The sequence below is a fragment of the Epinephelus fuscoguttatus genome, linkage group LG13, assembly GCF_011397635.1.
Source record: "Epinephelus fuscoguttatus linkage group LG13, E.fuscoguttatus.final_Chr_v1".
NCBI lineage: Eukaryota > Metazoa > Chordata > Actinopteri > Perciformes > Serranidae > Epinephelus > Epinephelus fuscoguttatus.
In genome coordinates this window covers 7,012,180-7,039,434 of record NC_064764.1, presented here as the reverse complement: position 1 = coordinate 7,039,434, position 27,255 = coordinate 7,012,180, and the positions used below count along the sequence as shown (strand labels likewise).

The window sequence follows — 27,255 nt, the reverse complement described above, 5'->3', positions numbered from 1 at the left end:
TTTATTTCATTTCTACAAGCCTCACTTCAATTGTGTTTTGATTAAGGATGAGTACCGAGACCCGATATTAAATTAGCCCCGGGGCTAAGTTATCAAAGACCATAGTATTGATAAGTGTATCGGTTCTCCTCCTAAGTCGAAAATGACTCGAGTTGATGGCAGCTACACTTGTTACTGTAAGTGACATTAAGGGCTCTAGTTTCCCGGCGAGGCGCAGGGTGACGCAGGGTGGCGAACCCCGCGTAGAGCTAGTTTCGAGCAGCGCAACCCGAGGTGCGCTCAGTTTGGTAGTTTGGCAGACCGAGGTGCGCTGAGATGGGTGTGGTGGCGCAGCAGGGGGAGGTGTTGACAGATCCAGCTTGGCGCAGTGACAGTTTCGTGCCAAAAGGCTTCGCCGAAGGTGCACTAAAAGCTCGCCAGCTGAAACCAGGTCTACTGTCAGTGCAGCACAGCCGGTGTAAGTAAAAGTTTGGCTGACCGGCGGACAGTGCGCACTTGTCACCAAAACCTCACAGGCAGGTTTCCAGAATGTCAGGCACATTAACGATGCGATAAATACCCAAAAAAACACTATTCAATGCTACTATCTGCAATCAGCACATAAATGTATCTCTATATCGACTGTCCGTCACATCTGATGTCAGATCAAAGGGGATTGACACCGTTTGGCACGTGTAATGGAAACCCAACCTGATTTGATTAACACAGCTGCAATCTATTAAGTTCACATCCCTCTCAGCCAACCACTTGGACCTCCTGGGAGAAGTTTGGCCGTCTGACGCTGCTGCTCTTTTCTGCCGTGGCAAATTGAGTAAACTCTCATTACGCCTTCGCATGGCACATTTAAGGGCGAGGAGAGGGGCTCATTTGATTGGTGTGATGTGAATCAGCTGTGTAAAACCCACTCCACGCCTTTTCTCCTCCCTCTTTCTGACTTGCGCAGGTAGGAGGGACAGAGGTGGGAAAGAGGAGTAGCTGTGCCAGCGTGCACGGTGTGCCAAACTTGCAAAATCTGCCTGGCCACACCCAGTTGGTGATGCGCTGGTGCACTGCGCCTCCACCTCACCCGGTCTGCGAAACTAGAGGCCTAACTTTTAGGGAGTACCTCTGGTAATACATGTGTTCAGCAAACATGAACATGTAAACATGTAGACAGCGATATTCAATATGCTCTGTCCACAGTCTCTCATCCACCGACACTAAGATTATGTCTTACACAAGGACAGCACACTAGCTCAGCTAATAGCGAATTGTTATTAATAAGCTCAAATGACAGCTGTCTGTATGTAGACTAACTTAGTTTGACACTTATCTTAAAATACTTTTAAACTTAGCTGCTGGCTGAGACAAACAGCCCCTCCTGTCTCTACCAGCACCAATGTTACTAGTAAAGAAGCTGGCAGAGCCAAATACAGGGAACACACCGAATAATCTACGTCATCACATTAATTTGAATACATTTTCCAGAACTTTGAGGTTCGGTGGAAATGCAAACCACACAGATTACCAGGAATTCTTTTACCTAGGTAAATAAATTCCTGGTAATAAAAGTTCCTGGAAATGTTGGTGGAAAGGGGGCTAAGGAGTCAAAATAAGTGATCACTTTCACATTACACACTGTGATTTGATCTATTGTTAAAATAGAAATATTGAAAGCAGCAGCTTTTAAATATTATTCTCAAAATACCAAAGTATTACAACCTTGTGCTGAAATAATGTATACATTAGAGGATACAAACTCTAATCACATGCTTTTTGGATGTATGTTCTTACATTCATTTAGTCAGCAACCCCTGAAAATTGCCTGAGAAACTGAAAGGTGGTTGATTTTATATCCCTCATCACAGTACATAGTACTCCCCCTCCTTTAAAAAAAAGGGCATTGAAATGAAAGGCAGCCTGCTGGTGCATTGCAATCATCCGTCCTTTACACATAGTGGGAGAGGAAGAGTCCTCAGCAAGGTAAAAGCATGCTTTTAACTTTTCTCAAGACATAATCAGAGGGGAATGATGATGATGATGATGATGATGATGATGATATCAATATGGGGTTGGATAGGAAGCCAGGCTTGTCTCATGCTACCCAGCTGAAAAATAGCCATCATCTGAATGGAGGTGGTGGATATGTGTGTCTCTGTTCGTGGTGGTATGACAGAGGATTTTCATTCTTGAGCGATACCTTGAAGTTCTGCCAGCCAGCATCTTTCTCAGCTGGAGAGCTTGGTTGTAGAAGCAAACGCAAATGGACTGTACAACGCCCTCCAGATACGGACAGACTAATCTTTGACATAAAATAGCCCAATTGAGGATGTACGTTAGCCACTCTGTGTCCTTCACATCTACATCATAGAGCTGCATACAAAGTCACAGGCTTATAGAGGCAATCACAGGGCAAGTATATTTGGGCAGAATCAAACTGTCTGACTGATTTTTATTCTTATCACTTAAGCACATTGCACAGAGGTGGCAGTGCAATTGTGAATGTATCTATTGCATTTCAAATAGTGATAAGGTGGGTTCAGTTGAATTTCTAAGCCCTCCTTTTCATGCAGAGCAGCAATAACGATAACACTGGGAGATAAAGGCTGGGACGTACATGAGCATTCATGCAGAAATTTTCTTATTAAAGAACTGTCGACTCTATAGTGCTGTGTGCCTGCCCTTTGGATTGGGAACCACATTTCCAAAGATAGGAGCTTATTGCTTTTGCTCATCAGCAGTATAGAGAGGGGGGGAAATTGCCCCCCAGTTTTTGCCAGGGGTGAAAATTAAGTAGACCTGGGGCACGAGAGTAACCTTTAGTGTCAGGGTCCTGACTGCCTGCAGTAAAGAGGTATGTAAACACAGCAGAGACACATCACTAAAAAGGCAGCATTACCCTCATGAAAATGCAAAAGCTAATCAATACTTGAAAGTCTCTTAACTTTTTTAGACAGATATTCCAACTTGCATGCACAGTGGTTAATAATCTTAAGTAAATGAGATGAAATTGTGTGCACAGAACAAAAACGTGGTTGAATGGACATAGGAGCTGCAGAATGTGTACAACAAAGCTGATAAAATCCCAGTTGACTATGGCCTGGGTCTCCCCCTTTGGCTGATATCAAAACATTTTTTCAGGTAGGACCACATCAGGCTAATGATGTTGCCCATACACTCTAAAATGCAACTCTAGGTCCATGAACATATTTGGTTTCATTTTTCTAAATACTTAAAGGTTTTAATGGTTCTGAAAACTGGCTATTACTGCACAATAATCACTGTACCATATGTGTACTAAATGTTTTACCAAGAGGACTGGAGATAGGGTTTTGTAAAGCATTCAAAACTACCAAATATCTTAGACAGCACATCATGAACCAAACACCACAGGTGGATCATTAACTTCCCACAGCCAGACTGAACAGATGTTAATCTCCATTGTGTTCAACATTGTCCTTTCCAATTAAAGGTCAAAGACACTGAAAAAACAGACCAAAGCAAATGGATGGACATTTTTTTACTCTCTGATCAGTGGGTTTTGGTTGTCTTTTCAAATTGTAGTGCCTGACTAATACTGGATTTTTGAGGCTAATACCAATAATAATAATATAATACCTATATTTGCAATTTTAAAAAACATGATAACAATGTGTCAGCCTATATTTATTTTAAGCCAACGCGGCTCTAGCCTAGACTGTAAAAATATTGAATGCAGCTACCATGATGTCACCCATTGGTTTGATGGCCATCGCCATCTTCTTTTTTTGAGCAAGAAGTGACCACATTCATATGAGAAGGAGGAGCTGTGGAGGAGTGAGGGGTGGATCTGACTGAGAACCAGAGGATACTATCCTCAGACAGTGCCAGTCACTCATAGCAGCCACGCTCATAATTTTGTGAAACTTTTAGCCTTAATAAAATGTAAATGGGTGAGTTAGATAAAAATTCACCCAACATATAGTTGTCATGATTGGGCAAACTAGCTATAGAGACCTAAACCATTTTTTTTCTTCATACAAGACTGTAAACATGTTTATTTCTGCTGTAAACTAGAGCTTTCTAACATGGTGGTCTATAGGGATTAACTCACTTCTGGAGCCAGCCTCAAATGGTCATTAGAGGAACTGCAGTTTTGGGAATTTCTGCTTCATTTTTCAGTCTTGGAGGATGTCGCTTGGGCTTTAGTGACATTAATGGCAGTTGGTCGGTCAGCTGGTCCATCACTTTGGAAATATCTGAATAACTTAAATATTTTAAAAACTATTGGATAAACAGATCAGATGCTTCCCAAACAACAAACCATGGATGACTTTGGATGTTCAGCTGCTGCTGAGTGACCATAATGCAGCCTTTAGATGATGAACTCTAGTGTGCTGCCAGATCCAAACTAGAGAGAGGCATCAAAGAGGCAAAAACAGCCTATGGAAAGGAGATTGAAGGTCATTTTGGTGAGGTTTGGCAAGGTAGCCAGCACCTCACAAACTACAAAAGAAGCAAAGACCCAAACAGCTGTAGCAGCAGCTGCAGCAGCAGCAGCAGCAGCAGCAGCAGCAGCAGTGATGTGCTAGCTGAGAAACTCAACCACTTTTTTGCCTGTTTTAAGACAACTGAAGAAGAGACCAGGCCTGCACTGATGCCTACTGCTAACAGCATGGCACTTACTGTCAGCACAGAGGATGTGCTCTGTGGTGTCGACCTCAGTAAGGCTGCTAGCCCAGATGGCATTCCAGGGAGGATACTTTGTGACTGTGTAGATCAGCTGGCAGAGGTACTCAGCAACATCTTCAATCTTTCCCTGTCAACATGCACTGTCCCCAAATGCTCCAAGTCTGCCACCATAGTGCCTGTCCCTAAGAAAACAACTATCAGCACCCTTGACAAATACAGACCTGTGGCTCTCATCTCCGCTGTGATGTAATGCTTTGAGAGGCTGGTCCAAAAACACACCAGATCCTCTCTTCCATCCACACTGGACCAACATCAGTTGAGGCTAGTGGGTCAACAGAAGATGCCATTAACACAGCCCTCTCCACACTGCACTGACTCACTTGAAACACCTGGCTCATATGTGAGGATGTTGTTTTTGGACTTCAGTTCTGTGTTTAATACACTCATCCCCAGCAGAGGTGTTAGTCAGCGCACATAAAGGTGGATCAAGGACTTCATAACAAACTGACCACAATCTGTCAGGCTGGGGAACCATAAATCATCGACCCTGACACTCAGCACTGGAGCCCATCAAGGTTGCATTCTGAGTACTCTTTTTACACCCTTTACACTCACAACAGCACACCAACCCACAGCACTAAAGCATTCATCAAGTTTGCTGACGACACTACTGTGGTTGGACTTGTATGCAACAGTGACAAGTCTGCCTACAGGGGCAAGGTCCACAAGGTGACTGAACGGTGCTCCATCAATAACCTGGTACTTACCAACTCTAAAATGACAGAGGATCCTGCTCTATTATACATCAGAGGAGACATGGTGGAGAGAGTTACTGACTTCAAATTCCTGGGCACACACATCTTCCAGGACCTCTCTTGGACTTTGAACATGATACCTCTGGTGAAGAAATCACAGCAGTGGCTCTACTTCTTAAGAACACTAGTGAACCTGTCCCAGCAGCTGCTGGTGTTCCTCAATCACTGTTCTGTAGAAGGTATCCACTCTTATGGCATCCTGATGCGGTTTGCTAGCTGCGCTGAGGCCAACAGGAAAGCACTTCAGAGAGTTATAAAATCAGCACAGAACATCACTGGCACTCTCTCTAAAAGACATACAAAGACTGGTGCCTACGCTTGGCCACAAGCATTACCAAAGACTCATCTCACCCAGGACACCACCTCTCCACCCTGCTGCCCTCTGGAAGGCAGTATAGGTCTATTAAGAACCACACTAACAGATTTCTTAACAGCTTCTACTCATGTGCCATCAAGGAACTGAACTCTGTTAAACACTAGGACTGTGATTATAATATTGGGTAGAGTGCAATAATCAAGACAAAGGGCAATTTACTATTTATTACTGTTGTTCCACGTACATATTTGCAGGTATTTTTTTTAACTTTTATCTGTTGTTTTTTACCTTCTACCACCGAGAGGAGATGCACTGAAATTTTGGTGTACATTTGTGCAGAGACAGTAAAGTATCCTATTCGATTCTACTCTAATATTCTACACTTTTATATTCTATTCTGCTACTCTATTATACAGTCATGGTGCCCCGAGGATAGTTACTACTGATCTACTGATTATTGACCAACAGGTCAAAATGTTCTGATATCATTTCTTTAAGGTTAACTTGCTATCACACAATTGCCTTTTTACACATCCAGCAGACACAGAGCAACCTTAGCATTCATTTGTTCATGTTTCTAGCAACCAAATAAAGGTATGTCCATCATTCACTTTCCTTTCAGCTCTGTGAGCTGTGATTTTTTTTTCTAAATTTGAGTTGATGAGTGTGTTGAGAGTGAACCAAAAAAGTAAGGTTGCAGACTGTAAAACCAAAGCAGTTTGCTGAAAAGATGCTAATATGTGTGGCTTTGTCATCACTACAAGTGACCCATTTCATATTAAACATAGTCTCTCTCTGTCTCTGTCTCTCTAGAGATATTTATATATATGGTGGTAGCTGATAATGGTAATGGTGACACTATTTTTGAATGCTATCAAACTTATCTTTTCCATTACTGTATTGTAATTTCTTGCTCGATGAAGGCCTGAACACACAAAAAGGACACTGCCATTGCCATGGCATGGCTGCCATTGTGTGCACAGCATGAGCTGATAGATTTTCTCCTCAGATGGAAATAGAATAGTTTATATCCATGACTACCACTTCAAATACTGACCTGCAGCTAAGACTTTCATCCTATAATGATACTTAGAGAGCACTGAAGCGCTTGTCCCTGCTGACCTCAGATCGGTTTGATTTCTGCTCACAGCAGAGAACCTGGCTTCTGTCTGAGTATGTTGGAGAGCTCTCATACTTTGTGTTGTCTTTGCATTAAAGGATACTTCAAACATGCCAGCCATGCAAACTGTTTGCTTGGTGTCATTTTCAAACATTCTTTTTTTTTTTGAGAAACATGACAATATTTCCATTGATTCTGAGTATATAACTGTCTGAGCACTACAGTGCACAGTGCACCCCAAGGATGAAAGTGCTCATTACAAACAAACTAATCCTGCTCATGAACAACTAGATGGTGCTTGGAGAGTGCAACACTCAATAGTTTTCCGCACACAGACATCACTGCTATTACTTTCTTTTTTAAGCTATATTGATTTCATGCCAAAAATAAACAAAGAGTGGTCTTCAGATTCTGAATCAAGTCCCTCGATTCAAGGTTGAAATCCCAGATCAATATCACCACCAAAATCTAATCATCTTTTCTTGGATTGAGGCCAATCTGTCCAGATTCTACTGAGTCTGTTCCGCTCTAAGATATCCTGACAGAGAGATAAGCACAGATGAGACACACATTTATGACAGCAGAGAGGAGGACTAAGCTTTCCAGAGACATGACTCACCATCATCCTTCACCAGAACCTCCTTCTGGCACATGTCCTGCACGTTCACCGTGCAATTGACGATGAACTCTGGTGTGGAGCAGTCGTGTGTCATCTCCTCACACTGGTAGCACTGAATCTGCAGTGCAAGCCCTGCGGCACACACACACACACACACACACACACACACACACACACACACACACACACCAAAGTAAATTATTACATCTATTTGTGTGATATCATTTTCACCAGGTTAAATGTCCTCCACCATCATACTTGCTCACTTTTCATTTACATACTCCATTTATTTTCTCTTGTATCATGAGTAAAAAATTATTGAATTTCATTTCCTAAAGTGAAATTCAGTTTCAGTTTGGTGAATATTCTGACTTTTGGTTTCTTGCACTCTGACCATCTCAAATTGATGTGACAGACATGCTCAATTAATTATTCAGCTGCATTTGGGTTACTGGCGGGACATTTATTTTTGCAGCATGCTGCTGCAACGTTTCATCACATCTTACTTTGAAAGCTGATATTTCACTATTTGTGCTGTAAAACTAATTTGCTGAAAGTAAACTTACTTTATTGAATGTCCATCAAAATACGAATTATTCAGAACAGTAAACAGTTTTCCATTAACAAATAGGAATGCCCTTATGTCGTGAATACACATTTTGTTCTGACCACATTGAGACATTTAGGCTTTTAATGTAGCTCTTTACATATTTCAGTTACAGCATGCACAGTATATACAGTACAGACATTATCTGTGTTCCAAATGACCAAGTCCAAGCATCTTTCAATATTTTTAAAACTGATAATTGTGCACATTTAATAAGGGTCAATTCTACAACCATTTTGAGGGTCATACATCAGATCACATCATCAAATGAGAATGGATGTTGCATTTGTTGCAGAATTGCACATATTGTTAGCATCGAAAAAGAAAAGAGGATGAGATTTTATGCACAAAATGACCCATCTTATTTTACCGTTGCTCAACATCTGTAACACTTTGCCTTTTATTAGTGCAGTTGTGAGGTACTTATTCCTTACTGAGTATTCACGTTATCTTGTTACATCAACTCCTTCACTAAAATACCGTGATTTTACTCGTGTACTTTTATCTGTAATGGAGTATTTTAACATAGGCTAGTTGAAGTGGTACTTCCTCTCCAGTAAAGGATCGCCTTCCACCACTGCCCCAGTCTGATAAATTAAATGCCATCAGCGACAGAAAAAGCTTCTCTTTGGTCTGCCACTGCAGGAGATAAATAAAAGGTCAGATTCAGGGAGACGTTTCAGTGTCTAAGTGGAGTCGAAATGGTTCCTACACTGTTAATCAAGAGTCTGTATGAAAACTTCCCTGGATCGTTTCAGACGCACTGGGGCGCGTGTCCCAGCGAGGTTTAAGAGACTACCATGTCTTATGGGTGTAGTAATTATATGGCACTAGATACTTTAAACTTAATGCGCTCAAATTCAAGCTTTTACTCATAATGACTAGCCAGAATCAGAAATCTGCTGAACTATAAAGAAAGACAACGTCTGTTCCGCGCGGATCGCTCCAAGCTGTGTGCGCGCACCTTCTCCAAAAATACGCGTTTGGAAGTTTTGGTGTCAAACGACACCCTAAAAGTAGCGTTTTAAGGAATCCCATTAAGTGTTTTGAAAGAAAAGCTGTGTCCGTACCTGAGGTGAAGAAGAACAGGAGCAAAGTTGAGACGGTGAACAGCCGCATGGTCCGCTTAGTGAGACTCGAATGAGAAACATGAGAGACGGATGTTTGCCGGGTCTGAGGCGCAGAGACAGAGCAGCTGGTAGCCTGACATGGTGAGCAGCCTGACACCTCCTGCGATGCTTCACCTCTCTTATCCGCCGCTGACGCACGCGCACGTGCACGGCTGTATTGTGTACCACGTGATCAAAAAGTCACCGTTTTGACAGCGATGCTGAGGAACGACTAATGTGCTTTCTTCTCCATATTATAATTATTACTTATGGCATTTTTGGTTATGTTGAATCCCATTACATTTGCTGCTGCTGCAACGAACTGATTTCACCATTGGGATCAATAAAGTCTGATGAAGAGTCATAAAGAGGCTAACAGGCAGGGGAAATGTTCATTTCTCCTCTGCCGACCACCCTAAATCTGTCTCATACATCTAAATAACTCCAGAATCTTTATTTGCTTTATTTATAGCTCATCATTTTACAGAAATTAGACTATAAACTGACGGTGCAGATTTAGTGCTTTCACCTCCAAAGTCCCCAGAATTTTAGTAATCTGTGTGCTGAAAATCACTTCATTACCATGCTTCAGATTTATCTCCATTCCTCCTTTGACCTAATATATGAGGTCTATTAAAGAAAGGAGCAGCTACCCACTTCAATTTGGTTATGACAGTATTTCATGACAGTATTTTGAGAATCAGAAGGTGTGAGCAAACAAACTTAGAGATACTCCCAAAGGCTAGGTGACAACGCAGGGTGACAACTTAAGTGCTATTGTGACAGGAAGGTGAGATCAGAGCAATGATGGTGCATGCTTATATGACATTATGTTTATCACTATAGCCTCAGGATGAACACTGAATGCATTACACAGCATTCAACTTTAACAGTGAAACAGTGCAATTGCTTTCCTGTTAATAGCACACCAAAACAATTCTAAAGGATAAAGCTGTGAATCTATATCTTTCCTCAACAAATCCCCAGGACATATTTATTGTTGGTTTGGGTAGCGTCACAGGGTTTGTTGACAGTAAGAAAAATATAGAATATCACCAGCAATATCCTTTAAATCCAGCTGAGTATCCCTTAGAATACCTTCCATATTAGACAATTCTGCCCCTCACTGATGAAGATTCAGTGATGCAGAGTGCTGCTTGTGCAGCAGGGCAGAAATTTAAGGATGTGGAGGTTGTAGTGAGTTGGACTATGATGCAGGAGACTGGAGGTTATGTCCCGTTACTGACCTGCAATTAACATTTGCCTTTTTATTAATAGTTACCATGTGTCCAAGTGATTGTGTTGTCTAACTTTAAAGGGTAACTATCTTCAACCTGGGCTCTATTTCACATGTTTTTGTGTCTTAGTGACTAATGGAGACAACAGTTTTTGATGTGGTTTTTTTTTTTTTGGATGTAAGTTGATGATGTACACATGCCCTAAGTCGTTACATTGTAGCATGTTTTGCTGCTGCTGGCTGCAGTGCTCTCACTCAACACTGGACCAGTTTCAGAATTTGTTGTTCCCAACAGTTGCTTAGACACAAAAACATGAGAAAATAGTGACCAGGTTGAAAAATACTTAAGTTACCCTTTAATGATGCTGCTGAGTTCCCATAACCATGGTCTGCCAATAATCTGAACCAATAACTGGAACCATATCATAGCTGCCACGAACAGAGATTTAAAAAAAAAGGCACTCTGTGATTTAGCATTTTGGTGAACTGCCAGAAATTGAAGTCCTTGTAACAACAGAGTTATTTAAATCAAAAGTGATAAAAAGAAAAACAGTTTTGTTCATTAAAGCTGGGGTAGGCAGTTTAATTTTTGCCTCATTGGGTAAAAATCCAATAATAAACTTAACGCATATTGTAATTCAAGAGACAACATTAGACTTCTGCACCTCCTCTTGGCTTTGTTTTTGGGCTATAGAGAATCTAACCAGTGATGGAGGACTTTGGCCAATCACAGGTCATTTCAGAGAGAGGGCATTCCTATTGATTGTTCTACAAATGCAGATCCATGTGCAATGCCTGATTCAATGGTAGAGAACCCTGCAGAGAAAGTTACTATTCTCAGCATTGACAAAAACTGTCCACACTGCAAAGCAAATCAAAAAGGAAGATGGACTTAATTAAAAAGAAAGTCTAGAAGAGAGTCTGACAATAAACAAAACAAAACAGGTGTCAGTATCTGTGAAGCATTTCAGAGATGGTCAGAAAATGTTGCTATGATGCTATGGTTTAGCCTCCTGCTAACTGCAGCAAAAGGTTCACAGCTGTGGCTCCAAGTTCACACTGATCTAGCTAATGTAGTTTGGAATCACAGTGTCTCCTTGGCCTCATTCCCCACTGTTACAGACCACCTCACTGGAGCAGGCAGCTCCAGAGACTGACCACCAGTCCGCAGCTGCAGCAAACCAAACCCAGCCAGCGCAAAGCTCGGCACCAGGGGGACCAGATAGCCCTGACTCCCCTCTGGATCAGCAAACTTTTTGTTACTGCCACTGCACAGGTTAGACTGGTGCTGCCACTGGCCACCAAAACACAGTGACATCTGGTGCTGAGGTGTTTGTACTGGAAGAAGCTGCCACAGCTGCCGACCAAAGGTCTGTCTCCTGAGCTGCTACATGCTCTCCTCCCGAGAAAGCAGTCCACAGTGTGAAGGATGGGGCACCTGCCTGTGGTCATCTGGTGGTCATCTTTTTTGTACCCCTCTTCCAGATTTCTGCCTACCCCAGTTTTAGTGGCAACATAATAACATCACTCCTAACTGGATGATGTGTGTGCAACAACCTTTCAAACAAATCACAGAATTTTTCTGATTAGGCAAAGGTTTCCGTGTCATAGGTTTTATAGTTCTGTGGTCTTAATGGGAACAAACAGGATGATTTAACCATAGTTTCATTGCAGACCTTTGAACGGCTACTTTTCATAAGTAAATCATAAACTAAGACTTAAAACATGTGCCTGAGGAAAAAAAATATTGCAGGCAGTGAAATGCATCATAAGTTAGAGGTAAACAGAAAGAGGGGCACACTGCTCTCCGGTTTAGTGTGTGGCGGCACGGCACAAAAATCTGCCACAAAGGGCTCAGTGATAAGGCTCTGTGAAGTGAGGCACTTCTCAAAAACTAATAACACTGTCTGCAACACTTGGGGGGTAAAAACCAGTAGGATACTCTTTCACAAGTTCAAAAGATGGATTAGTCGTTCAGTGCTGTACAGCGTGGACTAATATTTCATATAGGGCTGAAACCTGGCTGAACTATTTCTGCTTCATGACTGTGGTCATCATTGCTGAGCCCGACACCATATCAACCTGCTTTTTCCAGACCTCAAACTCATTTATACTGTACATGCCTCACCACACCTACCAGCCCACTGCTGCATAAAGAGGAGGATAATTTCAGTGCAGAACAAACCAAGTTGAGGACAAACTGATCTGCAGCAAAGGAGGGTCACATTCTGCTTTGTCATTGTTTAGCTGTTTCAAGAGATGCAGATTTGAGTCTGTTTCAGTCCTCTGTATAAACTCTAGTAGTTTGATTCAGAGTTGTCATGATCAGCCTGTTTTAATATGTGGATGAAACACTATGCCAGGTTGTAGAGAAGCTGTTTGTGATTTACTATGCTAATCAGCTTAATTGGAACTCAGATAATTACACATTAAGACACTTAAATGTTATGAATCCCTGCTTTGGTCGAACTTTAAATTAGCTAACGGTCATTTACATTAAATTTTAGGCAATGAGGAGATTTACAATATCAAACAGGACACTCTCTAGTCTGAAATGAGACGTCCAGGAAGACAATTAAAGTGAAACTTTGCTGGTATGAAAGTAAAAAGAGATAATGGCCAGCTATTGAAACTGTCAGATTAAAAGATGGTTCAGTATTTTAGGAGAAAAATGTTCCAGCTGGCTGGTTAAAATTCATAATTTGAGAATTTTACTTTATTTTTTATGCATTAGAATGACATAGACTCTTAGTCAGGCATCAGCAGTGAGAGCAACACTGCATTTAGAAAAGTTAGGCTAAATGTGCACCAGCTGTACTTTCTCTCTATGGCAGAGTGTCATAACATGACTGATGGCACACTGGGAGGCATTATGCATAGAGCTTTCTATAACAGCAACACTAATCAAGGATGACTGACCATCAGATCAGAAAAAAAAAGCCAACTGCATGCACAATGTGTCCAGCATCTTAAAAGTGGAAGGAAAGCTTTTTGAACAAAATGTCCAAAATGAACTCAATTTATAAGTGAAATATGAGACTTCTTTTGTCTTTGGAAAAGGATCATATTGCATGCCTTGTTATTAAATTACTGTCTATAAATCAGAAGGAAGTCATTATGTCAAAGACAGTAAGACTCCAGGACTCGAGGCATTTACTCTGAAAGCTCAGACTGCACAAGGTAACAGTAACCTTGATGTTTTCAGAGAGGCTGTTTGCTTACCTGATTGCAGTTAAGAACAATATTTAAAAGTTTCTCTGTTGTCATCAATGACAAGGGTGTAATTTCCACTAGGGATAATCCTAATTTATTTTTCAGGTTTATTTTTGTTAGTAAAACATCTCTGGGCATTCTTCTCTGACTGTTCAGCTGCATAGTCCAGGTGGGAGAAGATCTAAGCCGCCTTTAGTTATGGCCCTGCACTGAAAGCAATAATTAATAAGCAACAGACAAGCAATAAGCAATAATTTATGGACTTTTTTGCCTTGAGGTTGCCTGCAGTCTAGGCTGACCTGCCTCATTGGTGACAACCCAACTCATAAAATATCAGTGCTTGGTCAGTGGCCTATGCCGTCTGATACCAATGCACCAAATCGTGCGCCATTATTAGATGCTTAGAGCAACTGACGTAGTAGACGTAGAGCGAGAGAGTTTGTGTTCACATGAGGTTACGCTTGATTAATGGGTCACAGGACTTTCACCCAGGAGACCACTATTCGTGCCTAGTGTGAAACCAAATCATCATTTTAACCCCAATCATGATCTTATATGAAACATATGCAATGGTGGGTTCGGAAGTCATCTGCCCGAAAACTTTGAGCTTCAAATACTAAATTTCTGCCATTCTGGTGCTGTTTTATTTACAGTGTAGTGTCTTTAAGTAAAAGTCCTGCACATTTTAAATATTGAAGGGGACATGTCCCTTGCGCAAAGATGCAAATACAACTTTATCAGTCATAAATCAGTCTCTATCAAGGAATCTAAATGTGATTTTAGGACGGATAAAGGCGTTCAAAATATGTTTTTCTTTACTGCTACTATTAATGAAAGCACAGAAGACAGTTTAATCATATTGTTGTATTTGCTTGACTGATTTAAATGTAACTGTAAGTAACCATATGGATTTTTTTTGTTACATGCATGTAACATTTGATTTATCTCCCAAACACACACACATTTTTGTAAAAATGCAAAATATACATGTTTTTCTCTTTTTGTTTTACTTCATTTTGTTTTTTTGTGCATGTGCTTCACATGAAATCTTTCATTGTAAATTCAAGTACACTACACTTCTGTGAGCCATGTGCATTAACCATCAGGCCTTAGAGGAGCAAAGGACTGGAGCACACTGATTGATTTGCAGCCTTCCCTCTGAAGTTTGCTGTCTCTGTATCTCTAGCATACTGGCCTCCTGAGACAGAGCCCCCCAGAAGTGATAGTCCCAGGCTGGGCTGCCACTATTTGACTCATTTCTATATACCATGATGGCACCAAGCGGCAACCAGAATGACCATAACTGTGCCTGACTCACTCTCTGCAACAGGGGAGGAATAAGACAGAGGGGTGTAAAGGTGTAAAGCAGCTTTCTTGGCCATGATGCATGTGCACATGCACCCCCAGTGGGATTTTCGCTGGTGGCTCACAGGAGAACCATGGCGGCAGTGGATGTTGCATCAGCTGGTGTCCAGATCCATTTTTGCTTTCCTGAACAGAGTCCAGATCTGCCTCACCACCTTGGGGTGAAGCCTCCACTCGTTACGTAGGAAATTCCCCTTGACATTCAATGTTAAATACGGATCCGGATACGGACGGAGCCTTCTGTCCGTGCTCCATGTTCATTTCATCCGTATTTCTGCACGTTTCCATAAAGCTTACGGATACGGAGCCAAACGGAGCAGTACCACCGGGAACCGTGGGGGCAGTGTTGCTGTCACTACCTGATACGTAGCTCTAGTGAGACACAACATGCATAAATGAGCCTTAAGGCCTCTAGTTTCACAGACCAGGCGAGGCGGAGGCACAGTGCACCTGCGCTTCGCCAACTGGGTATGGCCAGGCGGATTTTGCAAGTTTGGCACACCGTGCACACTGGCGCAGCTACTTGTCTTTCCCACCTCCGTCCCTCCTACAGGCTCATTTATGCTCCCTTTATGTACGAAAATGTATACGTCCGTTTCAAACAATGTTACCGTCACTGCCCACATACTTCCATGCGCCCTTTACGTTGGCATGGATGTTAACCAATATATCCACCAGGGGGCAGCCCAGTGTCAAAGGTTTATGACAACAACAAACTCAAAAACAAACATGCCGACTGTGGAGGAGATATTGATAATGTACCTCTTGCATAAAAGACAAAAACAGGGGCAGCGTTGTAGGAGGCAGTGGTCGGTGAGGCCGTTAAATACATCGCGACTGGAGGAATGAGAATTCTTTTCTCTAGTACTGCCAATGAAAGAAATTGAATTGTTATTTCTTCTTCGTGTCTCATTAGAGCTACGTATCGGGTCGTGACAGCAACACTGCCCCCACGGTTCCCGGTGGTACTGCTCCGTTTGGCCCGTATCCATAAGCTTTATGGAAACGTGCAGAAATACGGACGAAATGAACGCGGAGCACGGACAGAAGGCTCCGTCCGTATCCGTATCCGTATCCGGATCCGTATTTAACGTTGAGCATAAATGAGCCTTACCTGCGCAAGTTGGAAAGAGGGAGGAGAGAAGGTGTGGAGTGGGTTTTACACACATCACACCAATCAAATGAGCCCCTCTCCTTGCCCTTGAATGCGCTGCGCGAAGGCGTAATGAGAGTTTACTCAATTCACCATGGCAGAAGAGAGCAGCAGCGTCAGACGGCCAAACTTCTCCCAGGAGGAAACTGATGTTTTGGTCCGGGAGGTCCAAGCTCGCGGTGTACGAATATACAGAACTGTGAGCAGACCTCCATGGGTTTCCATTACGCGTGCCAAACGTGTCAAACAGTGCCAAACCCCTTTGATCTGACATCAGATGTGACGGGACAGTCGATATAGAGATACATTTATGTGCTGATTGCAGATAGTTGCATTGAATAGTGGTTTTTGTGGGTATTTATTGCATCGTTAATGTGCCTGACATTCTGGAAACCTGCCTGTGAGATTTTGGTGACGTGTGCACTGTCCGCCGGTCAGCCAAATGACACCTCCCCCTGCTGCGCTGCCACACCCATCTCAGCGCACCTCGGTCTGCTAAACTACCAAACTGAGCGTGCCTCGGGTTGCACTGCTTGAAACTAGCTCTGCGCGGGGCTCGCCACCTGCACTGCGCTGGGAAACTAGAGACCTATGTGTGCGCGTCTGTTTTCCAGTCCTAGAATGTGAAAGCCTTCAGAGACAAAAAGTACTCTGAGGCCCACAACCACAGACTCTTTACCATCCTCAACAGAGCAGCAGACTGAACTTCACCCTGCCGTTTAATGTAGGCCACCACGGTGCAGTTGTGGGTCCTTACTAACACGTGCTTTCCCTGTGTCAGGGGCCTGAAGTGTTGGAAGACCAAAAACACTGCCTGTAGCTCAAGAAGGTGTGTCGGACCTCTGTCAGAGGCCACACATCACCTACAGCTCTCCCCAGACATGTCCCTCCCCACCCTATCAGGGAAGGCAATCATGTACACCTTGACATAGGCTACATTTACTCAAGTACTGGAGCATACAGTTTTAAGGTAGGCATACTGTTAGCTTACTTGAGTATTTCCATTTTTTGTTAGTTTTACAGGCTATTTCTGCTTTGCTTTCAGAGACAAATATTGTACTCTTTACTCCACTACATTCATCTGACAGCTTTAGTTACTTTGAAGATTCAGATTACTAATAAAACATGTAAATCAATTAATAAATGTTTATGTATCATTAAACTACCAAGCAGTACATAAAATGATTAAAATCAGCTCCACCTTTACAAGCTGAACATATTAATGCATAAATAGGCTAATACAATAATATGAAATATATATATATATATATATATATATATATACACACACATACATATGTTTATTATACGTTTGTACTTTCACTTGAAAGTAAGTAGGCTACTTCTTCCACCACTGAGAAGAAAGTCCATTTGTGCATGGAGTTTAATTCACCTTTAGTACAATGACGTGTTTATGACCATTTATCATTTTAGTTTGTTCTGCAACGTGACCTCTGACAGAGAACGTCACTTGATGTGTTTTGGCCGCAATCTAAAAAACACAGCCCTTTCGTGCCTGACTAGCTGCTTCCCAGGCATCTGTGTTCAGGACACTCCCAAACAATATTTTTTTAGCTGCTGGCCATTATGCAGGATTTAGTTTTTATTAGCCAAGGCCTGCGGGCCATTCAGGGCCAGGCCACCGGAAAAACTCCTGGCCAGTCTGGGCCTGTTGGAACATTTGCGGGGGTAGCCCCTCTCCACCTTTTCAATCAGACCTATATCTGCTCACAATGAATTATGTATTTTGGGAGTTACCCAAACAACAAGAGGCCATGGAAATGTGTAATTGTCAAGGGAAGATTTGCAAAATTGCACACAATACTACATCTCTATTTGACAACAGATTCATCACCCTCCATAAATCAAACCATCTCTACAGGGTCTAATCGCCAAAGACTTTTCACATTTTTCATTCTTATGTGCACATGTCAATAAATATAGTTTTTACTATAAAAATGAGTCTCTCCTGATTGAAATGTGTTCATTAGTGATCTTCACAGGCCAGTTTTCTGTATCTTTAGACAGAGCCAGGTTAGCTGTTTGTGCCACTTTCAGTTTTTATAAGCTAAGCAAACCAGCAGCTTCAAATTTAACGTAGCCTACAAATAAAACATGCCATCTCCATGTGACGCACTGCTAAAATACATTGCAACAAGAGGTTTATGCTATGAAATGATAACAGTTAGGTTTAGGCAACAAAACTACTTGGTTATGTTGTGAAAAGATCATATCATGTTTTGGATTGAACCATGTGTGTTTGTTATATGATATGTAATGTGATATAAACATGTCACGTGACTGACATAAGTGCATGACAGCCATTAGTAAATTATGTAACATTAGGTTAAAACGTTAATTTTTGGCTCATGCAGACAACAAACTTAAGTTTCTGGGTGAAAGTCTGTTTTGTTTGATCCATCCACATCCTTTCCTTCCAAACTTCCAAAGCCCAGTGTGTCTCATAAAGACACTGAGGGGTGCCTTTGGCATCAATATCACACACCGAGGGACGTGACAAAATGGCAGTATTTGACACCCTGGGAATGAGAATGTGCTAGCTCACACCAACTACTTCAATGCATGGATGTCAAATTTAGAAAGAGCATTCTTCATTTATGTTTGTTTTTCATTTTAGTTTTTATCTGACCACTCTGTTTGGCAGCTCAGCGGGAGTTTGCTTCCAGTTTGAGAAACCCTGGTCCACTGCCCATGACATGTTGGTATTCTGCAAATTGTTTACTTTGAATTTAATGGAATAAAACAACACTTGTTGCAGAGTTGGACAAGGAAGTTGGACCCACTGCACTTCCATCTTTCAAACTGGCAAGCACAGAGACTGGGCTGGAGTCTGGAGTGGACACTTGAACTAGCAGGAAACTATCTTCCCCGTAAGCATGAAATGGAGCTTTTAACAGGCACATGAATTTAGTGAAATACATCAAACCATAAAGCAACATCCTTCAAGTTGTATAAGTATTGAAATAGTTTATTTTTTCTTTCTTCTTTTACATAAAACAAAGAATATCAGTAATATACAATTCTCAACTTGTACTGCTAAGGTGACAGTCACACAAGAACATCACTGTTATTATTGGGTTCTGAAAAAAAAAACATTTAGAGGGAGAATTACTGTAATAGTTGAGTAACAATATGTGCAATAAATGGTAAATTACACTCATCAGTGCTGAGTACAAATACAGGGCATTAGAGTAAATGTTAGAAAAATACAATACTCTTGTGAGAGTGAGGCTCTTCATTATGCGAGCCATTTTAAAAACACAGACGCCATGCTCCATCTACCCGTATCAGTACAGCCAATCTGTTCCCTGATCCATTAACGCCTCTTCTCACTGTATACGCTACATATTTCATTTATTATACCTGCTTGTTGCTATTAGCATGAACTGCACTTTACAAATATTACCTTCAACATATACATGTAGCAAGTGAGTAAAGATTTAAAGAGGAGGTAAATACAGTAAGAAGACAGGACTAATGATATTGTGCAACGTTACAGTGCTCCACAGTTCTACATCACATGAAAGTGTCAACTGTCTCTAATGTTTCAAAAAGAATATGGCTATAGTCACCATGACAAGTCTGATATGTAGTTTTAGTTGCATTCATTTTCTGTATATGTGATTAGCTCAGTGTTTGGCAATACACATTTTGGCAAATATCTACACATAAAAGGCAGGGAGCTGACAAAGGTGTGAGGGGTAAACATCACAAAGCGTAACTGTTGGGATGCATTCAAAACACCAAAAACATTACTATAAAGGACACAGTATACGTAATAGAGAGAGAAACTGGTGAGATATTTTACAGTTAAATGTACGGACAGAAACTGACAAGAGGAAAATATTGAGTTCAGGTAATAACCTTAAACCATTACAGTGACATCTGGTGTGTTCACTGGTTGCAATGAAATGGTTTCACATTTTAAAGTTCAGGTTTACCTATTAAATCCACAGCATCTATCAGAGACAATAAATGGTATTTTCCCTGAGCTAGCACAACAATGTCCACAATGCGCCTACTAGGTGCTTTATAACTAGGGTTACATGCAAAACTCACTGCTTTGTCTTGATGTCATAACTGTGGAAATATGTAAAAAGAAAATAATAATACAGAATGCACGTCACATGTAAAGAGTTTCATATCAAGACGAGATGTGCACCATTTTCAAAACATGACACCTATCGACAATACAACACACAATTTCAGATGTCCAAGTGACACTCTGCATGATATTTTAAAAGTAATGCCAGTTTAATGTCATAAATACTGAGCAGTGCACATCATGTTTCGCATATTAGTATTTTTCCCATCTTGTGATGAAACTCTTCATATGATGGCTATCGGAATTATATGATGCATCTCTGTGGTTAGAATAAGCCAGAGGGTGGTTGCATGCAAGTTGATATTAACATTGTGACAATAAAAAAAAAAGTTTACAAGATAGTGCACACTTTAAAGAATCACATTACTCAGTCAGGTACAGAGCTCATGAATGGCAATCAGTAGTTAGTGCTGTACATAAAATGTTTTCAGGATGGAACTCTGAAGTAGTTTGTGATCTTGAGTTCAGAAGGTTCCATCTGAAAAGTAAATGACTGGCATACATATTGCAGCTGAGATATTTATTAAATCTAAAGCAGGATTAGATCTTCAATTAAACAAATGACCACAGCTGGTGTCATTATGGAGGCCAGGTGGTGAATTCATGCTTGTGCAAAGGTATTTCAATGTTTAAACCTGCACTGATTTTTTTGAAAATGGAAGAAATGACAGTTTCTTCTGGCTCATTGTTTTGATTACACAGGTTGTACAGTCAGATAAAACCACTGTATGCTAACTGATGATTACCAGATGAAAACATTTAGTGAGTAGTTGGTTGTGTAGGCAAAAAACTAGCAAGCTAAAGACCCAAAACTCTTAAGAGTTGGTGAAGACCAAAAGGGAGATTAAAAGAGTATCTTGCATTTTGAATAATAAAGTGGTCAGAAACAGTCAAATAGGATGTTGTTTTATTCTGCTGGATATGAAAGTATGTACGGTAAATGTTTGCTAACATGTCAGCTATAACAGTTTTCTAAAGGTGATAGTATGTTGAGGCTGTGGCTGTGTTCAAAAATACATACCAACATACTGCTTATTACATAGCCTACTCAATCAGTGTGTACTGAATACTGCCTACTTAATTATCATCACATATGCCATTACCGGGCGGCACGGTGGTGTGGTGGTTAGCACTGTCGCCTCCCAGCAAGAGGGTTGCCGGTTCGATCCTGGGTGTGGGAGCCCTTCTGTGTGGAGTTTGCCTGTTCTCCCCGTGTCAGTGTGGGTTCTCTCCGGGCACTCCGGCTTCCTCCCACAGTCCAAAGACATGCGGATTGGGGACTAGGTTAATTTATAACTCTAAATTGTCCGTAGGTGTGAATGTGAGTGTGAATGGTTGTTTGTCTCTAAGTGTCAGCCCTGTGATAGTCTGGCGACCTGTCCAGGGTGTACCCTGCCTCTCGCCCGATGTCAGCTCGGAGAGGCTCCAACCCCCCCGCGACCCTCAAGAGGATGAAGATGAATGAATGCCATTACCAGCAGACTGTTGACACTGAAGAAATATATCATCTCTTCATCGCAACTGTATTAATCACAACAGTATCGACTAACGTTTGAATGAAAATAGTTTATTACAAATATAAATCAACAGTACCTCCTCCACTAAATTTAATTCTCTCCAGTGTTATTTTAAGGCAAATTAAAATTATTAAATGTTTTAGTGTTGTTTTCTACACTACATTATGTGTGTCCCTGCACTTTTCCTCTTAACTGTACTTTAACATTACTCCATATCTGTGCCTGCTTATCCTGTCAGGGGTCGCAGGGGGGCTGGAGCCTACCCCAGCTGACATTGGACAAGAGGCGGGGTACACCCTGGACAGGTCGCCAGACTATCACAGGGCTATCACATAGAGACTCACATTCCCACCCATGGACAATTTAGAGTCACCAATTAACATAATCTGCATGTCTTTAGACTGTGGGAGAAGCCCCCCAGCCTAGTTTGAATCAGGAATCCTCTTGCTGTGAGGCGACAATACTAACCACTGTGCCGCCTTGTACTTTAACATCATTAAATTTTGGCCAGCGGTTAATGCTTTAAACAGTTTGCCTCACAGTCCATCATTGGACAGTGTGAAGAGCCATATTGAGTTTCGGGGCGGTTGAGTATGTTGAGTAAAGTCATGTCTCATACTCAGAAATTCTTGCTAATCTAGTATACATCCATCCATTTCTTGCATTCACAAAATACCATACTATGCAGTTGGAACTAGGCCCCCAAACAGAATCGAAACTCCAGAACCCATCACATGATGCCATTGGGCCCCCCAAAAACATTTTCCCATAGACTTACATTGGGAAAGAGGTGTCTGTAAATGTCTGTAAAGATGTCTGTAAATGACACACCAGCCAAAAAGATTCGTTTCACAACCAGGATTTGATCCATTCAGTCCGGTACCATTTTTAAAGTCTAGAACTGCTAGATTTTTTTTTTTTTTTTTTTTTTTTTACCGTTCAAATTAGCGAAGCGCTAAAATTAAGTAGCCAGCTCGGCCGGTAGCATAAGTGGCAGTTGAATGTTTTTGGCCTCATGCACCACTGGGCAACTTCCATAGGAATGAATGGGGCCCCACCTCTAATGCTGTATCCAGTTCTCTGAACACATCCATGGTTAGAATGCATTATATACTCATTTTACATCATACTTACTATGAATAGTATGTTAGTATGCAATGTCAAACACAGCCTCTGTCTGTCATTGTGTTTTGTTTTGTCCCCTAGTGGCCAAATTTAATTGATGCAATTTTAACCACCAGGTTACAAAAGTTGATAAAATAGTTTACTGTAATGTGTTTCCATGTGTAGATTATAGATGAGTAGATAAATCCTTGTTAGAGTCCACATAGTATTGACAGTCCTTTCTGTACTGTGGCAAATATTTTGGCTATAAAAATGCAAAGTTTATTCATTTGATTATACTCATCCATTTCTGCGGTATAGCGGCACTCAGTTAGTTGTACGTGAACATAATTTGTTGGTGACAGGGTTGCAATAACATTGCTGTACCCATTACATGGTATTGGAGTTGCAATGTGAGAAGTATCTTTTTAAAGACAATAGCTGTGTGCTGCAGTGGAAGATAAATTAAGTCAGTTACAGTTATGTAGAGCTAATTCTCTGATTAGTTGTGGGGTTTTTTAGCATTCAGGTTACTGCAACACTGGAAACTGTCTTCCTATTTTTAGTTGTTCTTTTTCTATGCAGTTAGCTTAACTAGCTAACAAGTATGGTTATTACATAGCAGTGTAAAAATGCAGCTGTTGGCCACCAGTGTTAGCTTAAACCAGGCCTACATGCATTAGCGTGTGTTTAACTAAGATAATGATGATAACAGGTAGCCATGAAAGTGCTACAGTAGCTAACCTGATACCAAAAAAAAAAAAAAATAAATAAAAATCAGTCACGTATTCACATTTTAGTATGATTACTTCTATTACAGATTCTTACTCTCAAGTTCTCAAATACAGATGCTTGGTCAGTGATCCTATGCATCAAAATGATGCTCTGGGTATGTCACATGATATATGTCACGTAGTTAAAATAAGTCAGTGGTGACCTTTGGTTTCACATGGAAGACAAACAGCAGTCTCCTGGGTGAAAGTCCCCTTGCTCTTTATACTGCATCAGTTTCTCAGAGTGTCTAATAGTCATGCATCACAGTGCAATCTCATATAGATGCTTAAGAGTGCCTTGGTGTGTCAGCATCAGACGCCGAGGGCCACTGACCAAGCGTCAGTATTTGATGAGTTTGGAGTAAGAACAAGTTGAAAAAAAAAAAACAAAAAAAATGTAAATGTCTGTTTACCTCCAGTCCTGTGAGACAGCAGAGAAGTACATTTAGAAATTCAATCAGCTGCACACAGCTGATGCCAATGAGCAGCAGACCACCAACATGACTGCCAGAAGGTTCATTACTACACCTCAAAGGCTACTCAGTATCTCAACACTACACTGAGCACAGGTGGAAGCCCACAATGCCAAGCTCACTTGTTGTCCAGCTCTGAGCGTTTCATCCTGATACAGAGATGCGGTGTCCAAACTGTGGGATTTCGGTATCCTCCATGTGTGTTAGAGTGATAAATTCAACTGATTGCTTGATTCTTTGCTTCAGGTTGACTCAGTCAGCTTCATAAACTCTGAAATGAAAGACATAGAGTAGAGTGAGATTCTGCAGCACAGTGCCATGCAAGCATCCAAAATAAAACCTCTGCCATTTCAAGAAATTTAACACGTACTGTTATAAGTTGGTTCTTATGATACAGTATTTATTTATTTCCCCAGAAATGGTTGAATCACATATTACAATACAATTCCTCTATATATGTGCCAATAACCTGCACATACACAACCAAGTTTATTCAAAGGGAAGTCAGCAACTCTTTCTACTGACTGCAGAACACCTTAAATTACAGTTTATGGTGATTTCAATTGTTTAACTGTTGTTGGAAGTAAATTTAACATGTATCATTTTCAGTTATACTGCATGAGCAACTACAGTTTAAATGCAAATAGAAACAGTCAACGTGTGATTTGATTGTGTTGGACAGAGATGATATTTAAAGAAACCTGCTGCCCTGCATGTTGATGTAATGTTGCATCACTCTCCCACATAAGTCAGCTGTCTGAAGCCCCTTTACCACTGAACAAAAAACCCCACTAACACCCGCTAAAATCTGGCTTTTGTATTTAATGGGAAAGGGCACAATCAGCATTCACATCCAGGACAAATGACTCTGCAGTAGTCGAAGGTATTTACTAGCTCCAGCTTGGATCGGCTTCAATTGGCAATGATGGAAATACAACTGGATGCGCTACTTTCAGACCCTTTGCCAGCGCTATGTAATAGAAATACATGTAAATATGTAATACAGAAAATACCGTCCATCTCCATCTAAGCAGCTCGTGACCATCGTTTCGAAATAGTCTGCACAGAGTTTGAAACAGAGACTGAATAAAAAATTAAAAAAGTAAAAAGAAGTAACCGCTGGAACATTTTCTCTGGCCTTCATGCTGCTGTCTACTGTTAACTAACCTGTTTTCGCTACCATCCCTGATATTAGATGCAAAAAAAGGTAGAAAAAACAGAAAGGCACACTTGTGTGCAGAGCTGTGTGCAAGGCTCTAGTATACTGACAGTGGGAAAAGAGTCTATCCCCTATTTTTGTGGGTGTTCTGGTGTTTAAAAAACCTGTATACACATGCTAATTTGGGTGAGAAAGGGGTGTAAGTTAAACTGACACCAGGTCTGACTCATAGCATACGTAGACCATAACTGTGGGAATTTGTGAATGGCATATGCTTGTACAGAATATTACAGTTGTATGAGTGCATTTCTGTGAGTGAAATTGCTTTCATAAAATCATCTGACTCGAAGGGAACACAGAATCTTTATGTGCATTTTGTGTATGCGTGTGTGTGTGTGTGTGTGTGTGTGTGTGTGTGTGTGTGCAACAAACTTTACTTCTTCAGAGGCCTGTTTGATAGGTAGGACTTGGTTTCAAAATTTAGGTTAGAATAAAGTTTAGGGGCGGCACGGTGGTGTGGTGGTTAGCACTCTCGCCTCACAGCAAGAGGGTCGCCGGTTCGATCCCGGGCATGGGAGCCCTTCTGTGCAGAGTTTGCATGTTCTCCCCGTGTCAGCGTGGGTTCTCTCCGGGCACTCCGGCTTCCCCCCACAGTCCAAAGACATGCAGATTGGGGACTAGGTTAATTGATAACTCTAAATTGTCCGTAGGTGTGAATGGTTGTTTGTCTCTATGTGTCTGGCGACCTGTCCAGGGTGTACCCTGCCTCTCGCCCGATGTAGCTGGGATAGGCTCCAGCCCCCCCGCGACCCTCAAGAGGATGAAGCGGTTAGAAGATGAATGAATGAATGAATAAAGTTTAGATTAGGATAACAGTTGTGGTGAGGCATTTCCCTGTAATGGTTAAAGGACCCATATTGTGAAAAGTCAGTTTTTCATGCCTTAAAAGTAAAAGTAAAAGTATTAGAATACTCAATCCATAGAGAAATGTACACAGTTCGTATTCAGAAAGTGTGCCTATAAACAAGCTGTCAGGATTTCTATGACTTTGTGATATCACAACTATACTATATAGACCGTTTGAAATAATAAACAGTCTAATGGGTCCTTTTGTATCTCTTGTTGGAATGTTTTGCCCTGTATGTGAATGACAACAGCTGACAGAAAGTAAACATGGACCCAAACTGTTGCCGAGCAGTGTAATTCCACTGAAACGGCTTATAAAGATAAAAGAACAGAGCAAAGGGAGAGAACAGACAGAAGGTGATTACAGGTATGTTCAGGCAGACATGAGAAAAATAATGTGTTTTTTGAACATTAAAGCATGTAAACGTGTTCTAGTAGAAACCCAACACACAAGTATGAACCTGAATATGGGCATAATATGGGACCTTTAAGGTTAGGGTCAGGGGATGGGGGTACATTTTGTCAATTAGGGTCTTCACAAAGATAGAGGTACAGGGATGTGTGTGTGTTTATGTGTGTGAGATGGGATGGTGCCTCATGTGCAGTCTAAATCCTGTGGCTGGTTTTTAACACACAGGCATGTCTTGCAATCTACGACACACACACACACACACACACACACACACACACACACACACACACACACACACACACACGTTGTAAATGCCAACGTTAATGTACTGTAGTAAGATGCAAATGATGTTTGTGTTAGTAATGTGTTTAGTTGCCACCATTAAGCTTGCTTTCTGCTCAGTGAGGGTAGAAATGAATTTTACAGGGAAGTGTAGCATTTTAAAGTGTCCTTTCTAGGCAAATACACTGTTTTTACAATGTGAAGAAGTGATTGTTGCACATTTTTCATCTTTACAGCTTCCACTTACAGTGTCAGTTTGGGGAGGCAAAATTTGAATATGTCTGACAAGGCTTCAGCAG

At 41.3% G+C, this 27,255-nt stretch overlaps 3 protein-coding genes across 4 annotated transcripts in view; 1 reads left to right on the top strand and 2 right to left on the bottom strand.

Annotated features, from left to right (window-relative positions):
• LOC125899289 (ly6/PLAUR domain-containing protein 1-like) overlaps positions 1 to 9,354 on the bottom strand; it is a 37,290-nt gene extending 27,936 nt beyond the window's left edge. Inside the window, exons 1-2 of the mRNA XM_049593470.1 lie at positions 9,198 to 9,354; positions 7,521 to 7,652 (exon numbers count right to left, since the gene is read on the bottom strand). Of these exons, the coding sequence (XP_049449427.1) occupies positions 7,521 to 7,652; positions 9,198 to 9,246 (181 nt within the window). The 5' untranslated portion in view covers positions 9,247 to 9,354. The remainder of the gene's footprint in view (positions 1 to 7,520; positions 7,653 to 9,197) is intronic.
• Positions 1 to 27,255, top strand: part of gpr39 (G protein-coupled receptor 39) — a 200,400-nt gene that overhangs the window by 78,778 nt on the left and 94,367 nt on the right. The window lies entirely within an intron of this gene.
• LOC125899270 (nck-associated protein 5-like) overlaps positions 19,193 to 27,255 on the bottom strand; it is a 122,955-nt gene continuing 114,892 nt past the window's right edge. For both annotated transcript variants that reach the window (XM_049593427.1, XM_049593428.1), the window contains one exon: positions 19,193 to 24,468. In XM_049593427.1, the coding sequence (XP_049449384.1) occupies positions 24,467 to 24,468 (2 nt within the window). In that variant the 3' untranslated portion in view covers positions 19,193 to 24,466. The remainder of the gene's footprint in view (positions 24,469 to 27,255) is intronic.